The sequence below is a fragment of the Lepisma saccharinum genome, chromosome 22, assembly GCF_977018435.1.
Source record: "Lepisma saccharinum chromosome 22, izLepSacc3.1, whole genome shotgun sequence".
In the NCBI taxonomy this organism is placed as follows: domain Eukaryota; kingdom Metazoa; phylum Arthropoda; class Insecta; order Zygentoma; family Lepismatidae; genus Lepisma; species Lepisma saccharinum.
Window position 1 is genome coordinate 6,230,820 of NC_139250.1, and position 18,922 is coordinate 6,249,741.

Sequence of the window (18,922 nt, forward strand, 5' to 3'; positions counted from 1 at the left end):
CAATAAATAGATTTTACAGTTTCTTGTAGTTTGACATTGCATATTTGTTACTTGAAATAACTAAATGTTACCAGAACTTATGCCTTAAAAAAGCCTCCTTCAGCCAAATACGAAGAGATATCTGGGTATGGTGCCGATATGTCCAACAGAAAATGCTAAAGTACACTAGGTACACAACCACCATTACAAGTAAAATAACATAATATGGAATTGATCATTTATATAAAACCCATTCCTTGGTTTACAGTTTCCACAAATGAAAAGGGTTATTTGAGTATTAACTTAAACAGGTGGGAGAGAGAGAACAAACTATTTCAATAAAAAAAATATGAACAGTTAATATCAACGAATAAAAATTTAGTACAAAAGAAATATATTATGTGCCAGAACTATACTTTTTATAAATTATGTTGATGTGAGGTGTAAATTATGCTTTAAGATAAATTCACAGAATTTCACTGACATAACACCTACTTCAACATAACATCTAAAATTGATGACATCCCAACAGAGACAATTACAGTTTCATCAAATCTGAATCATATTAAGGTGATATCCAAACACTCGATTTGGAATTTTCAATTTTTCTGATCTGTGAAAGCTTCCATGTTCAGGCAAATTGGAGCATTATTATAAACCAGTTATGTTTAACTGTGGTACTGTCTCACATAAACACTTAAAATCAGTACAAGTAAATAGTGCATGGCAATTGATACAATTACGTAAACATTAAAATAATCAACTTTTGTAAAATTATTTTACAAGGTGATCAAATTCAATATCACAAAATGCTCCTTAACATATGAATACCACTACAGGTATGTTATGTTTTTAGCATTTTCTGATATTAAGGAAGTGCAAAACTGATAATTGTGAAGAACTATAAATTCAATACAGTAAGAAAATGAGTGAAGTGAAAGAAATAAGAAGCAAAATCTTGAATGTGTAAAAGTTCTTTGTTCATTTTTCTCAGTATCTATACCAGAATTAGATTTATATGGTACGACTTAATTGAAGTGAATTAGAAATTGAAACTACACAATTAAATACAGTTTACTAAGGTAGTTGAAATTCTGAAAACACTGTTTACCATTAGAAAGCAGTTTTTGATCCTTTCCATCACATTTTAGATTTGGGATATGCATAATGAAAATGCTATTATTAATGAACAAATTTAGATTTCCAGTTACCTAATTAAAACTAGGGATGGCTAGATTCAGATATTGGATATTCTGATATCCAGATAGATTGATTATCTGGATATCCAAATTGCCTGATTATTAGGATATTCAGATTATCTTCAATGTCCGGATATCTGATGTGTGCATTATCCAGACAGTTTTATTGGTTCTCTGTTTTAGTGGGTATCCACATATTCTTTTATTCGCCATGTTCACTTTGAGGAATTTCTACTATCCACATTATCGGGATATTGAAACGTCCAGGTTTATCCATTGCATCTGAAATGGATATCAGATAATTTGAAATCTGGATATCCGTTATTCATATTTTGTGACCATCCCTAATTAAAACCTCTCACAATAATTTGGACAACAATGAAAAAACTGTGCTTCAACAACATGAGTTTTGGTATCACCTTGACACTCGTGATTCAGATGCCATCTCTATGAATTGTCTTGATGTGGTTGCGTAAACAAAACTTGTACTTTGCTTTGGCCGGGCAGAACGGACACTGAAACTGAGCCTCCTTGCCACACTCGTATCTCGCGTGCCTCACTAAGTTCTTCTTCATCGTGTATGCTTTCCCGCAGTGGATGCAAATGAAACTACTTTCCTCCTTCTCGGAGCTTACAGGCAAAATGCTCAAACTCAGATCCTGTCTGTTCACATAAAGGTTTCCAGCCCCGTATTCATCTTCTGGCTTCTGTGAAGCATTATGTGCTATGGGTGCAAAACTTGAGGGAAGGACATCACCATAAATCCATGGGGCTGCAATACAAAGAGCTCTTGTTATTTCTTCAGTACGAACAGAGAGCTCATTGCTTAATGACACTTTAAATCACTGCTCACAATATAATTAGTACTACATAAATGAACATTTCCTAAAGCATTTGAAATTCAGCATGCATGCTTCAAATTTGAGTTCTTTTCAAATATAGACCCCAAGTTGTAAGTTTTTGTATTTTATAACCGGGAAACGAGCCACTGCTACTGTAACGTTTACACAGTATCTGCTAAATGGCTCATCTCTAGCTACAAACATGGCAATATATATGCACATTACAATATCATGCAATACACACAATTACTTCATTATGTTGTGGTACACTCATTAGATTTAATCTTGCAGCAAATTAATGAAAAATTGCAGGTTGGACCAGAATTCAAACTAGTGTTTCTGACATATCATGCCATTGCAACTGGGGCTGCGTTCGTTATTCAGTTGGTATAGGAACAGCATTTCTTCGGGACCTGGTCGAACTTGTATTTTTCATTAATATTTCTAAAATAATAATTTCAGTTGGCTCTTAAGTGTCATTTTGTTCAGAACACTTTCACGATATAGTGAGAAAATAAATTTTGCAAACATACAGTAACAGGTAGGCTTTGGTAGGAACCATAAAGTTCTGTTTGCAAATAAGTAGTAGCTAAGGAAGAACTTATTTTGTTGCAGTGCGAGTACATGCTTAAGATTTAGTTTTAAGTCCGCTTTATGCACAGGAAGGCTAATCGGGACTGGACCTACAGTTTAAAGTGGGATCAGAACCACTATGTGCCTCCACCGGGTACCGAACCCGGGACCCCTTGATTGCAAGGCAACAAAGAAGTGCATGCTTGAAAAAAACACTAAGTCCTGATCCTTCACAATATGATAAAATCTCACTTATGATTGCAGTTCTAAGGAGATATGCGCTATCAGAATCTCGAAGAAGAGTCACATAAAAATTTACACATTCAACACGGTGAACTTGTAAACGAAGTATCAATGCCAGGCTGATAAAACATGCATATTACTATGAATTGTATAAATGGAAGAGAAACAAATTAAGTCACCTCTGTATATGGGTACAACCAAAAAGTTGCAATAATTAAAAACAACATTTCGTTTTTGTTACACAATGTATTCAGCATACTTGATGATGTAATTACAATGGCTAGTGCACAATATCTGCTTTTTTTCAAGTGTACTGTAATTTTTAAAACATGCACAATATGAAACTAGGAACCTGCACTTCAGTTTGCTCTTGCCTTTCAAAATCAAATAGACATCACAATATACATATGCACACCAAGAAAAATAGGACTAATTGTCCACAACAGTCTAGCCTCAAGGAAAGTTCTCTCATTGCCTAGGCCCGTGTGCATTCCGAATATGCTTCACTAAATTTGACCTCAACTTTGACAATTTCGGACAAAATGGGCACTTGAACTGGGCTGTTTTCCCACACTCGTACTTCATATGACGATTAAGCGAATCTCTCCACTTATACATGCGAAAACACTGTAAGCACTTGTAGCCCTCTTCATGCTGTTTAGTGGGTGTAACCCGATGGTACCTAACGGGTTTGGCAAAGTCATTCATGGTTCTTTCTTCTTTCACGTCTCCTGACCACTTCCCCAATAATGGACCAACGTGGAATCCAGGGCCTGTAACAGATAGAGGCCCTCTATTACTTGCTGTTCCTTCATTCTCCTTCGTTTTAATATCTATGTAATGCAGTCCAATATCTCACAATACATTCAGTGATAAACAAAAAGTTATCATTACCCATTTCAGGTACCTATAATTATGATAAGTCAGGGGAATAATTACAATAATTGAAATGTAGTCACTTAAGTGTTAGTAACACTACAGTCTTCACATCATGTTTCGTTAATGTAAGAAAAAATTACATGAACAAATGGTTCCTCTAATTTTCAAAAACTATCTGCTTTCCTCCTTTTCATAAGTGGGGAAATAAGTTACACTTCCATTAAAAGATAGGTTAAAAATACAAGAGTATTAAACAATCACTGGGTGGCCATGTAACGTATGAACAGATTCTCCATCTTTTTCATTCCTCTCTAATCCTCATGTCTTTCAACCACACTTTTTAAATGGATATCAAACTTCCTTAACCACCTCTGAAGAAGAAAATAAAGGAATAATTTGTCAGATATTTTTATCAATAGGTAGTTGTATTAACATACAATTGAGCTTGTGTATTGCATATTGTAATAACACCACTCTATCTTCAAGTGAACTATTTTCTCTTCGAATTTTTCACCTGGTAGGGATTGAAACTAAGTCCTTGGATTACTAATCATGTGCTCACACTAGAGATGGCCAAACCAAGATCAAATTTTATCCTACATTGGATAATTTTCTATCCGGATTTTAAATATCTGAATATCAGCTATTCTGATATCCAGATTTACTGGATATGCGATATTCAGATTATCTGAATATTTGGATTATCCAAACTGTCTGGATATTCAAATGTAGTCATTATCCAGATAGTTTTATCATTTATCCATATTACGGGCTGTCCACAAATTCTCTTATTCATCATTTTCTTATTTCACTGTACAGATTATCTACAAATCCTTCATCAAATCTGTTTTATCTGGATATTTGAATTATCCATTGCATCTGAAATGGATATCAGATAATTCGAAATCTGGATATCAACTATCTGGATCCTGTGGCCATCCCTAGCTCATATCGGGCCTCCCCGATGGCGCAGTGGTAGCGTCGTTGCCTTGTAACCAAGGGGTCCCAGGTTCGATACCCGGTGCAAGTGGTTTGGATCCGACTTTAAACTGTAGGCCCAGTCCTGGTTAGCCTTACTGTGCATAAAGTGGACTTAAAACACCAAATCAACCAACCAACCTAGCTCATATCACTTGGATAAGTGGGGCAGTGGAGTTAATACTGATCTATATCATTAATAAAAAATATCCTAATTTGAATCTTCCCCTTGGGCTAAAAAAATAATAAACTAAAAAGCTCACTTGAAGTTGCGACAAGAGGTGCAGTTTTGAAATCTACAATACACAGACAATGGATAAAATTCTTAAAGGCAGCCAGAGCATGGTGCTGATTTCACATCACTAAGAAAAGGGGGCTGGGAATGCGAATGTGTGAAACCCTACCTCCACTTCTGCATGGTGCAATAAGTACAGGGAACTTTACTTTCTACACAAACTAGGAAAATAAACACAAAAATTAGATATATTATCAATGTATTTTCTCTATGATTGTGTACAGGAGACTTCTGCCCTAATACAAAAATTATACTCTACATTTTTACAGAATCATGTACTCTATACATACAAATAACAGAGTAACTAATTTACCGCCTGCAACTTACAAAGGAGTTGAATTTCAGTGTTCTTACACAATAATCATCTCTGATTGTGATACCATATTCATGTTGATAACACAACTTCTCACCAAAAATACAATCTCATTCTGTTAGCTAATAGCATATTCACACAAGAATAATTACACTTTTAAGCAAGATACAATCACTCAAATTATATATCACAATAATAGGAACTTCCTGAACTGTATTCCGCAAGTATAGCATTAATTTCCAAATTAATGATATTTATTCATGTTTGGGGAATAAATGACGGGGTTGATGATAATTAGATGTAAGCGAGTTATTATTTTTTCCCCGCAAAAAGATCTGAACATCGACAGCAGTCAAGACACATCACATTTGGCTCCCGCTATTGAAACAGCTCAAAAACTTAAGTTTCGTGGAAAAAAATTAGTCATTCTCTTACGTCTAATTAATAATATTTACTTCAGAAATAAAAAAAAAATCTTTGTAGCTGTCCGTTATTGCACTATCTGTGGTTGCATTGTTTTAAGAGCAAGATAACAAACTGCATTGTTTTAAGAGCAAGGTAACAAACTACCAAATACACACACACTAAAAAAAGTGAGGTTTATACACAAAAGCACGTATTTCTTTTGTATTCTTATTTTATGTTGCTTCTCTGTCTGTTGTGCTAATTAGGTTGAGAATAAATGATGATTTGGTGGAGGAATGCTTCACAAAGGAACATCATGTCATGCAGCAACCAAGACTGCATTGAGTAATGCAAACAAATAATAACCTGTGGCACAACAGCCCTTGAGGGCAAGGTCGACCTACCAAATGCCGGCCTCACTCCTACCTGACGAGGTGATAGGGTGACATGTGGTCAGTCAGCATGACAAACCCCCATTCACTGTTGTAGGTTTCCATGAACGGGTTACGCTACTCATACATTTTTCTTGAATGAATACTAGCTGTTGTAAGCTTTCTATCCGGACACGTCTCGTATTTGGGTGCATCGACACGTACGGCCATTTTTCACCCTTCAAGTATACAGTGAAATATCCTCGTATCCAAACTTCTTACTTCAAAGTTTAAAACAGCTCCATGAATTTTGAATTTGAATTAATATTTTGGGTGTGTCAACACTTGGGTTATTTGCCCCTGTCACATTATACAGGGCTCAGCACCTTACCATAACTAAAATCTCCTTATCTAGTTAAGGTGAGACTGTAAAGGGGTGCTCAGCACAAATATTGACAAAACACACAACACAGACCTACAGAGGATTATACTGGTGGTCCTCCAGATGCCAGAGCCTCGTTGACCTGCAAGAAGCATTTACTGGGGTGTACTATGTGGAAGTGAGTTTGACTTCTGGGTGCCTTGCCAGAAGGTCACCCCTTACACAAAGTAACTTGTGAGCAAAAAGTAAGTGTGCACCTACACTGTGCTTCATTACGCAGAGAAAAACTACCCTTTCTTGATGGTTGTTGGTATAAGGACATGAACAGTTGGTTAGTACGACACTCATTGTTGTCAGTCACTCATTGTTGTTTCATCAGGTCATGATCTTGCAAAGCGCTGAACTCAGGGTTGCCATTTTGCCCGTGTTTTTTTTCGAAAAACCCAACCCAAGTGGTAAAACCCGAAAAACTTTGCAAGATCACGCTCCGAAGAAACAACAATGAGTGACTGACAACAATGGGTGACTGACAACAATGAGTGTCTTACTAACCAACTGTCCATGTTCTTATGTACCAACAAACATCAAGAAAGGGTAGTTTTTCTCTGCGTAATGAAGCGTAGTGTAGGTGCACAGTTACCATTTGCTCACCCCGTAGTTAAGACAAATGGACTGCACGTTAAAGCCTGATAAGTATAGTGTAAATTATGCACTATTATTACCCAACATACATACAATCACTAGCTCAAAAGGAAAACACACGAATGCGTCTGAATTTAAGCTGTTCACATTGGAGGAAGCATCTCAAAATTTCACAAAAATCAACCTTTCATGTTATAGATAACATGGCAATGTTAACTTCGAAACCTGAGGGTGCAAGGTTGACCATCATCAAGAATTACAGACATTTCATTACAGATGAGCTGCAGTATTTTCTTGATTATCTAATTTATATGCAATCAGTTCACATAATCACTGCAAGAGGAAAAGTAGTGGTTGACCATGACTCAAGTGCACGTGGAGAGATTTTTCATGCCCGTTTCCCAAAAAGGACATGGATTTTCATATGTTTAAGCAGATTCGATTTCAATTTTGATTTTTTGGGGCAATACGGACACTGAAACTGAGCCTCTTTCCCACACTCATACAATAAATGCCTGGAGAGAGAAGTTTTCAGTGCATATCCCCTTCCGCACTTGAAGCACGCAAAACTTTCTTGCTGTTGCGGGCTGTTTCTTTCAGCAAACTTGGCACTACTTCCGAAATCATCATAAATACTACCGATCCCAGTCTGCGACACCGATGTCTCTTCAGCCGATGCACATCGAGTGGGCCGATGAATGTCTGCAGGTTGATATCCTGCAACAACACAGAAAGAGCCCTGTGTTACTTCTAAACATTTCCTCTCCTATGTCAGCACAGAGTCTATGCAACAGTTTGTACAGTAATCAACCTTGCTACTTATACTCTACAATGGGATTTGGTAAAAAGACTATTGTCTAGAAACATACCATTACTTCCTAATTTGATCCAATTTTTGACAAACTATGCATGTACGCGAAGGTGTACTATTCAACTATTCAAATATCTTGGTCCCATTTGCGAATTGTATTTCTAATCAGGATGATTCCTAGAGGCACATATTTTTGGTAAATAAAAAAGCAAAATTTCGGTACATAAAAAGAGTCAATTTCAGATTCTTAAGTGGTAAATAAAATAAAATTTTGCTGTTAAAGCGGTATATAAAATGACATTTTGGTTTTAAAATTGTCAATATGATCCTAAATTTGATTTAAAAACTGCACTTCCTACACACTAAACATATCCCTTCTAATAGCACATTTATGTCTTTACCAGAATATTAAGTTTACTCCTGTATAAAGGGGTCTATTTTTGCTTCTCAAATATTTACAGCAGAATTAATCAATTTTCGTGAATTGCATAACTCACAGGATAATTCTGACTTCAGAAAGTGTCGCATTGGTAAATTTCGTTTTTAAAAGTCTATTTCGCATTTTGCTGTTCATTTGGCATTATTTCGTGACAAAACAGGGTATGAAAATGCACCTCACACCTTTCAGAAACATAAAAAAATAACACTACAATGTGTTATTTCATATTTTGTGTTTTCATCAAAAACGAAATATGCATGCCTGTAACGATTACAAATTCATTATGATGCAGGAAGTTGTTTTGAAAGGAGATGAAGAAGAAACAGAAGAGAGCTTGTATGGGTTGGGTTTTCGTTATGTTTACATACAGGCAGTGTAAGGCGACATTGCTAGCTACAACTCCTTGGTGACAAAGGGCTGTTTAATAGATGTATCCATATCGGCTGTATATATGTAAAAAATAAAACACTGAAGCTTCATATTATAAATTATGAAGAGGTTTTCTTAGGTTGTACATGGCGATGATAAAAGACTAATCATTCTCTCTGGAGATGAATGTAATTTCACCTTGAGGAAACTCCAGAATCTTATCTGGCAGATTTTCAACCTACGTCTTCCTTCAGTGGAAAATAAATAAATAAATACAGTGTTAAAGTTCTTAGTCTTGTCTAAACAATTATCATCATTACCAGCTCTTAAGATGTTATGGCCAACACAGGCATACTCCTGTTGAAAGCAACATCTATCTTCAGTATGGCACCTAGCTCGATTAGAATGGACAGGTTAAAGTTACAGTGGTGTAAGTCACTCAAAAAAAACACTTAAGACACAGAAACCAGAGAAAACGTGAAGTAAGTCAGATTTTCATTCAACTGTCAACAGATGACAGTTTAAGGTCTAGTGATAAAGGAAACAGCTGTTGTGTTGATCAGCAAAGTGCTGTCAGTCAGACTTATTTTTCTTTTTAAAAAAGTGACTTACACCACTGTAATTTTAACCCATCCAAATAATGGGTGTTGCAGAACATCACTTAATCAATGTCGCGCAAGTAAAAACATAAGCATAATTATATTGCATCACGTAGAAATCTCACACTTTGTTGTAAGTGAATAAATGAGTTCTTCAAGCGAAGGCTCACACTTAATAATATAAAAATGGGTTACAGAAGTTCACACAATAGTAACAACCGAAAAGCATTATCTTTGTCACTTTGTGTAAAAAAAAAAGAAGAGTAAAACTATATCATTATAATAACAACAAACATACAAGACACTTACAATGCAGTAAATGGCCAATATTATGCACAATGAACACAGCTTTCACTTACAAAAAAAGTTACTCTTGAGTGTTAGGTACAAAACGCCTTCTAAATACTGAAGGGAACATTATCCCAGTTTTCACATTACACACACACTTCTATTAAGCTTCTAACATGTATATACCTGTACAATTATTAAAAACATTGACAAACAAGTAATTTCTTTTAGTGCTTCCATTTATCCAAAAGCTGTTGTATCTCTTGCAGATTGGAGGTGGTTTTGTGTGCAGATACAATATGTCGAATAAGGTTATATTTTTGCTTCATCTTTTTAGAACAAAATGGACAATGAAACTGTGCTTCTTTTCCACATTCAAATTCGCTATGTCTCTTAAGAGATCCTCTCGTGCTGTATGAACTTCCACAGTGTTGGCATGAAAATCTCACAGTTTTTCGATGAAAGTGACCTTCGCCCGACCGATGAAAAGGCAGCTGAACATCTTTAGTAATTGATATACTACCAGAGGTGGGTAAGGGATTTAATTCACTTAATTCACCCTCCAGTGCCACCCAATCACTCCAGTCCAAATCGGTTGACTTTAAGTGCTCTGCAACAATACAGAAAGAACCTTCTGTTAGATTCTGTACTAACACTCTGGAGTTAACACATCCCTCATTTCACCAATAACAATAATGACACAGTAAGTTATGACATACACTGAGTGCTCATTAATTTTCTACATCCATAATGAACCAAGAATAAAGATGGGCACGGAATAGTTGAGGAGGTAAACAGAAGAGGACAAATGGGTGGTGGACTATATCAAAGCGTTCGAAGATTATAATGGAACAGGGATGTACCTATGAAATGCACGAAGGTAATATATAACACATACTATGTGCCGATAATTATGTACGGAGCAGAGACTTGGACAATGACAGAGAGACAAAAGAAAGATGCAGGCAGTAGAGATGAAATTTTTAAGGAGTATATTGGGGAAGACTAGAAGGGATAGAATAAGGAATGAGGAGATCTGACAGACAGTGGGGGTGGTGAAGCTTCAGGACATGATAGATCAGGCACAGATGAGATGGTTTGGACACATGAAGAGGATGGATGCAGAAAGACTACCAGTAAGAGCTTACAATGCACAAGGAGTGGGAATAAGGCCAAGGGGGAGACCAAGATGTTGGTGGAAAGAGCAGATAGCCAAGAGACCGTGGAAAGAGAGAAGTGGTGGAAGACCAGAAAAAAATGGAGAGGCTTGACTTCTCTGTCGACCCAGCCAGAGGCAGGAAATGGCAAAGCACGATGATGATGATCCATAAGATGCCCTGAAGAAGCCTGCACCCACCTTGACATCACACCCTTGGGCAAGATATTGAATCTAGGGGTGCAGGCCTTGCTTTAAGGGGTATCAAAGGAACCACCATTAATGTATTCTGTTCTTATTCTAGCCTACTACCCACTTCTCACAAGGGTGGGCTGCTAAATATTCAGACAGCGAGCCATTATTACAGTATTATACTATAATAACTATCTATGAACTTGTTTTATAATAATTACTATTATCGAGATAAGATTCAGAATGTTGAACGCTTGACCGATTTGGTTTTCTGCCACTTTTGGCTGTGAATATAAGGATGAGTGATGATGAAGGAATACTCACAAAGGACACTTATGCTCAGGCTGGGATTCGAACCTGGGAATCGTGGCATCGTAGTACGCTGTGATAACCACTTTGCCACACAAGTTGTCAGGAGTGTGGAATAAGGTGAGGAGTTCAAAACATAGGGTCCTCAAGCACATAGTGCCACCTCTGCATCAACTCAACAAGGTTGATCTCCATCAGTAAGATGCGAAATCTTCAAGTTGCTCTTGATCATACCAGATTACTTATAGTAACAATAACATATTGGTTACGTGCGTGTTACTCACTATCTATAAACAAAAATACGTTAGAGTATTCAAATTGGTCTACTTACGCAAGTGAGTATGTATTGCGTAAGTAGACCAATTTGAATACTCTAACGTATTTTTGTTTATAGTAACAACTAGTAATATTAACTGTGTGGTCACAGGGAAGATTCACTGTATACTGATCTTGAATGATTCAATTCTGAACCATATATTGTCCTTAAATATTTCACATAGGAAACAGGTAAAAAAGGTAAAGTGCTCCCCTGTGCATAGCACTATGCCATGAAGGCGTATAGGGGGTGTGGGGCCATCACAAAAAGAAAAAAACTTCACTGTGAAAGAATCCTACCCATTGAGTAAATTGAACTCTCAACAATGTGAAAATGCTGAACAATCCAGATTTTCAGAATTACGAATACAAAGACATTTTACAGAATATCCATTTTCATGCCAAAAAATCCCTAAGCATTATTAAATCAACGGAAAGAAAATCCATCCATCCTGCACCCTCTAGACTCCTATTAAGTGAAGTTCTTCCGTTGAATTATTTCTTGGTTCACATTTTTAGATTTCTTGGATACATATAAATTTCAAAGAATACTGACAAATAAGAACAATTCAAACTATGCAATAAAGACACTCAGAACATCCATGTTCCATATTTCAATTTGTTGGTATTCCACAGTAAGACATAATTAAATAAATCAGAATAATGACTATCATTTAACACAGTTTCGTAGAAAATATCACACCAACTCTTTAACTTTTATCTTAATTCTCAATTTTGAAAACTTTTATTTTTCTATTTTGTCTTGTTTTACGCGACTTTTCTGCCTCTCGTCAATTAACAGTGGTAATTTGATGAAATCACCATTCAAACCAAGAATCTTCGGTTAAAGAATATCTCAATCCTCTGCATATTTCAGTCCACAGCAAATATCCGATAAAATTTCACAAAACACCATCCAGAACTTTTGGAGTAACTTCTATAGAACACAAAACCCACAGAATGGGTGAAAGCATGATTTCATCAAGTTTATGAAATTACGATGATACTCGTACTTCGCACTGGTTGAAGGGATAAGTTGTGAAGCTCGCTCCCCATGCCAAACGCCAGAGTAATAATAAAATAATCAATACACAATATAAAAACAAATAATAATAATAATAAATGAAAGTGCAAGAATGAAAACACAATAAAGAATTCTAATTTACTTTATTATATCAGTCTTTACAGATAAAATCGTTTTGATGATACCATTTGACATATTAAAAAAAGAATACTGCAATATAGAATTTCGTATTTGTGGAACTGTCAACAGGCCAAGTTTTTCTTTACATCTTTATCAAGAGGCCCATTCATTTTACAAACTAAGTCAGGGATGAACAACATACTTAGTAATAATTTTACATGTATTAATACAATACCACTACAAATTTAGGAATACTGTAGAAGCGACACATACATAAATTCTCTGTACAAGTTCTGTTGGCAAAAGTTACTCACATAGAACCGGGATACTGCATAGCATGCGCACGAGACACATGTAGAACTAGATTATATTTTTGTTTCACTTTCCTAGGGCAGTAAGGGCACTGAAATTGCCCTTCTTTGCCACATTCCAGTTCCATGTGCCTCTTCAGGCAAAATTTTCTTGTGTAGATCTTTCCACAAAATGCACACCTGTGTATATTTACTGGACGAGAAGCACTGGTTAAATATCTTCCCTGCATTTCACTGTTGTTTCTTGGGACAGTGCCTTGTCGCACTGGTCTCGACATTTCAGATCCTATATCTAGCATCTCCAACATGTGGAAATTTGAGTCTGCAAGAACAGAGATAACCTACATTACCGGTTTGTGCTGGGTAAGCAAGATTTGTAATATCTTCTCTTTTAATACACTTTTGACAGTTAATACAATCAAATATGTTTACACCAGTGGCATATTCTGAAAATATAACCTGGTTTACCACAACAATTATTATTTATTGTTATATTTATTATATGTTAATTAGATATAAAAGGAATACAACACCAATGAAGGCATGCAAGTAAACAAGAACAGAAGTTGGACAACTTCAACTGGCTATTTCTATATGTGTGAAAAAATTGGTTTACTGGTGGAAAACCAGGTAACATGAGACGATACGCCACTGGTTTACATGTGTGTTACGGTTACAAGAAATTTTAATCAAATTTGCCAATATCATACCAAACAAGGAACTTATACAGGGTGGTTACTCTAAGGCCATGATAAAATTCAAGTATAATTCCCGGTTTTCAAGGTTACAAGCTCCTGTTTATTTCTGTTTCAACTTACGTATTACCGCCTCTCACCAGTCACACACACATACCTATATACAAATAATTAACAATATAACGGGTCGGTGTGATTCCAATGTATCCAAAAATTTCAATTCAATTAAATTGAACGGTATATATATTTAAAATATTCAATTTAAAGTGCGAAGTTTTCAATTGACACTTCACATACTCAAGACTCGAAATACATCTACAAACTTAAGTCACAAATGTTACGGTTTATATTCTAATCTACGAAAAATTGTTAATTGCGTAAGAATTTTAGACTAAAATTTACCTAATCTTCTTCAAGATATCTTGTCTTCCGTCTGTCAGATGTGGTTCTGCAGAGAACAGTAACGAAGTAATCGGATTGAGAGAATTCTGTTTTATTTTTAACGCAACTTTATTTTCCTTCCCCAATAAATGTAAAATCTAAACTGTGAAAAATTTGCCTCAATGCATTTATAAATATGTATAAATTCAATGGGATTTAGATTAATAAAAGTTGCAATTTTTCACGTCTCCGGAGAAAAATTCAAGCAGAATTCCTGGTGAGTAGCCACCTTGTTATAATTGTCTGAGGCTACTTTACTCATTGAATTTTTGTCATTTTGTTACCAGAATGCATCTCTTCTCTAGTCTTTGGGAGAACTATTTGTCTATTTGTATCCCAAGGTGGGATTCGAACTCAGATCCAAATGTTTTAGGTTCAAATCCTGAGTTTGAGTTTTAGGTATCTAAGTCCACCTTTGCACAGAAAGGCTCACCAAGACTGGCCGTACAATTTAAAGTGGAATCCGAACTACTGTGTCCCTCCACCAGGTATCGAACCCGAGACCCCTTGATTATAAGGTGAGAAAAGACGTTAGCGCTATGCTAATACAGGTTCAAATCTTTCAAGGTAAAAAGTAAAGAAAACGTTACTGATTAACAGATGTGAAAAGGGTGCTTTCTCTCAAAGGGAGAAGAGACAATGAATAATGTCTGCCAATGTTACCCTTGCAATGTTCTATTATACAGGGTGGTACAAAAGTAGGTCAACAGTTCACAGTTGAATACAAAAAAAAAAATACTCTCAACCTACTTTTGCATGTGATTCCCATGTGCAGCGGACTCGGTTGTGAGATATTTTAAAATCAACAGTCAAAATATAAACTTCATGGCATAACAGCGCTGTAAGTGCCAAGGCCTGCCAGAGTGGGTTTGCCATTGGGTGACGCACTTCAGCACATCAAGTCCCATCACCATCGTTTTCAGTAGGGATGGGCCGTTATGAAATTTTGGCCGATACCGATAACCGATCCGTAGAGGCACATATTTTTGGTAAATAAAAAAGCAAAATTTCGGTATAAAAACTGAGTCAATTTTGGGTTCAAAAGCGGTAAATAAAATAAAATATCGGTGAAAAATTGGATCAAAAGTGGTATATAAAAAGACATTTTGGTTTTAAAATTGTGAATATAATACTAAATTTGATTTAAAAACTACACTTATTCCACAGAATTAACATTTCACTTCTAATAGCACATTTATGTAGTTATCCGAGTATTAAGTTTATTTCTGTGTAAAGGAGTCAATTTTTGTTTCTCAATATTAACAGCAGTATTAATCAATTTTCTGGGAATTGCATAACTCTCAGGATAATTCAGACCTGAGAATAAACCCTAAATTTCGTGTTTTAAGAGTTAATTTCGCTTTTTGCAGTTCATTTTGCATTATTTCGTGACAAAACATGGTCACAAAATGCATCTCACACCTTTCAAAAACATGAAAAATTAACACTACAATGTGTTTTTTCAAATTTCGTTTTTTCATCAAAAACGAAATATGCATACCCCTACCGATCCGATATAAAATTAGAAATGGTCCTTGAAGAACTTGAAAGGTTCATTGACCTTAATAAATGTGTGTTTCAAGGTGACTGCAGTGCAAGAGAAGTTGCATATTTAGACATTTACTTTTTTAGAAAGTAGGGCATGGAGATTATCCATAAATATTACAACCAAATGGCAGAATTTTGCACTAAATTATCAGATATTTATCGATATATCGGATCAGTAAAATAATCGGTAATTTTACCGATAAACCGATGTGCTTATATCGGCAGATACCGATACAGTACCGATTAATCGGTTCCATCCCTAGTTTTGAGACCGAAGTTCACCTTTTCCTTTCAAGTAGCTCCACATTTGTCCTCAGAATGCTGGATCAATACTGAAATATTGGGAGCTCCCACTGGGAATCAAACCTGCGACCACTTGCAACAAAGGTGAGAGTTAGCTATGGTAATCTTCTAATATATAAAAATGGATGTGTGTGTGTATGTATGTATGTATGCGATTGTTCCAGTATAACTCTCGAACACCTGCAGCGATTTCAACCAAACTTGGAACACGTATCACTTGCAATCTCAAAAGAAATACTGTGGGGTGACACACACCTGGCACCCCTAGGGGTGCGGGTGACATGCAAAAATAATCGAAAACGACCAATATTAGTGTGGAATCCATAGTTTTCGGGGTCCCTAAGATGAATAGTGACACTCCCAATGCCGTTCAACTCCAAGTTCATTTTACACTATAGTTAGAATTCATTATTTCTCTGTCTAATAGAAGATTGGGATAAATAAATACCTGGGGAATGCTGGGTAATCAGCTAGTATTACATCATCTCCATAGCACCAATTTCAATTATCTCATTATTACTTCTAAGTAGGAGGAAATAATTTATACTAATAATGAATCAATGGATTCTTTACTAATAGTAATAAAGGAGAGAAATATTTACCAATATCAATAGCAATTCAATATAAAATAACAAATCAATCTTAAATAACTGAAAGATTTCATCATTCCCCTAATTACCATACATAAATAAGACTCTGATGAATTGTGCCTCACAGAAACTGCATGCATACTTAATAACAGAATATTTATAGCACCATCAAAGTTTACCGATAAATTCTCATGTTTTTTATAAGTCAATACTGACATAGTACAATATATCTACTGCATCGCAAAAAAAAAAAAACCTCCTGTACATCAATACTGGTGTGTAGTGCATTATGGGTAATGGATTAATAGAAGCTCTGATGGAAGAAAATCTTTTATAATGTTATTTCATGTTAAGGTCGCGAGAGTACACACACTAATCAATAAATTTTACAAACTTACAAGTTTGCTTTTTCTTTGTTGAAATATGCAGCACTTAGGGAAAATCTACACTTCTCATATGGATTCTCTGCATGTGGCAAGTAACGTTCGATTTTTGCTTGGCTTTGTACGAGCAGTACAAGCATTGAAATTGAGCCGCTTTCCTGCATTCGTATCGCATATGCCTCATAAGGGTCTTCTTCCAACTGTACGACTTCCAACAATTGGTGCATTTGTATTTACCCTCCTCACTGCTTTGTCGCCTATCGACCACAAACACATCAGTCTCACTGACATCCAAATCGCCTATCAAAAAGGGTGACATTTCTTGCAAGGCTACATCACCGCTCGTCAGTACAGCATCTCTCTCGGGAGGTAAGGCACATGCAGAGCCTGCAACAGAGAGAGAGTCTCTGTTATTCCTTCAAACGTTATGTTCTTCTAGGTTCTGGCTCATATTGTCGCCAAATTCTACTAAAGGCTTATGCTGTACCACTCGTAAGTAAATATCTAATCTTTATAACAGTATATGAACATACCTACAGTTAAAGGATTTCTCAAATTAAAAAAAAAAAAAAAAAAAAAAAGTTTGATCATCAGCTCTTCTCTTCACTAATTTCTCAACTCAAATACTAATAAATGCTACAATAAAGCATCTTATAGATCTACGCTCTCAAAGGGTTCATTTATGACAATTTGGTCAATATCTGGCATACAGATTATACACATCATTTGCAAAACTGATTGCTATGTAAAGACAATATCCATGTTACATTTTTTCTGCAATCACTTCAAACAGGCACGTATCTAGAAATATATTTCGAAGGGGGTCTGAACCAAGTGTCTCAAAATAATAATAATATAATAGTATTAATTAAAATAATCAAATTAATTAATATTATATTTTCATTACATGAATAGGTATAAAGATGGTTTAAGGATAGTGACATAACAGCACGTATTCATTATCTAGCTTATGTATAGCTAAGGTCCGAAAAATTTGTAAAAAAAAAAAAAACCACCACCCTAGAAAAGAAATTAATGTCAAATAAATAAATAAATAATTGAATATAGAAATATCAAGATAGATGTTAGATCCAGTTGGCGAGAAGTAAAGTTCCTGGTAATATTTTATGCATATTATTGTAAGTAGTAACAGATCTTGCATAAATCGTCTTTGGTACTGTCATTAAAAACTGTATGATCCCAATATAATCCTTGCCTTACAATTAAATAAATAAATACCGCTTGATTAACAACAACAGTATTTTTTAATTTTAATACTTAGTAAGTCTTTCGGGGGGGGGGGGGGGGTCCAGCTGGACCCACACCCCTAAATATGTCCTTGACTTCAAACCATCTCATCATTTCGTCCCAATGATTGCTAATTTGACAATGATGTAATGTTTTCAATTGGCAGACTTGCTTTCCCTATTTCCCCACTTATGCAATTTACACTTCAGTCCACTTAGAGGCAGGGCCGGATTAAGGTGGGTGCTATTGATGCTGCAGCAGTAGGCCCATTCCTGAAATAGGGCCAGATGAAAACAGACGAGAATTTTCTGAAACCTGAACATTTTTCTTTTGCTATATTAACCTGAAAATAAATCTTAGAATGAAGTTTGGAGCCCAAATATCGGACGCCTAGACACAGCATTGCTTATTATACAGTTACTATTATTCTTTGCGCTGTGACGTAACTATAACATCGTTGTGTTTATTGTTCACCGAAGATTTCAAGCATCAGGCCCAATTTCGTCTTAATCCGGCCCTGCTTAGAGGTATAGCATAACTTTTAAAAAATAATAATAAATAACTAATATGTATCATTGCAGTATTATTCTAGATTTGGTTGGTAAATTGTAATAAACATCATTATCTTTGTATGATTAGGTTAATTGCAATGAGACGATGAGGAACAAGTGTGAGGAATG

The 18,922-nt window shown here is 35.7% G+C and overlaps 1 protein-coding gene across 16 annotated transcripts in view; it reads right to left on the minus strand.

Annotated features, from left to right (window-relative positions):
- Positions 1 to 18,922, minus strand: part of LOC146004770 (uncharacterized) — a 239,756-nt gene that overhangs the window by 109,245 nt on the left and 111,589 nt on the right. Inside the window, exon 5 of one of the 16 annotated variants that reach the window (XM_083143769.1) lies at positions 1,598 to 1,950. The exons of 10 other annotated variants lie outside the window; for them this stretch is intronic. In XM_083143769.1, the coding sequence (XP_082999895.1) occupies positions 1,613 to 1,950 (338 nt within the window). In that variant the 3' untranslated portion in view covers positions 1,598 to 1,612. Of the gene's footprint in view, positions 1 to 1,597; positions 1,951 to 3,141; positions 3,610 to 7,457; positions 7,819 to 9,819; positions 10,218 to 12,839; positions 13,357 to 17,018; positions 17,382 to 18,922 lie in introns of those variants that run through there. 5 more of the 16 variants (XM_083143783.1, XM_083143774.1, XM_083143759.1 and 2 more) reach the window with 5 other exon arrangements.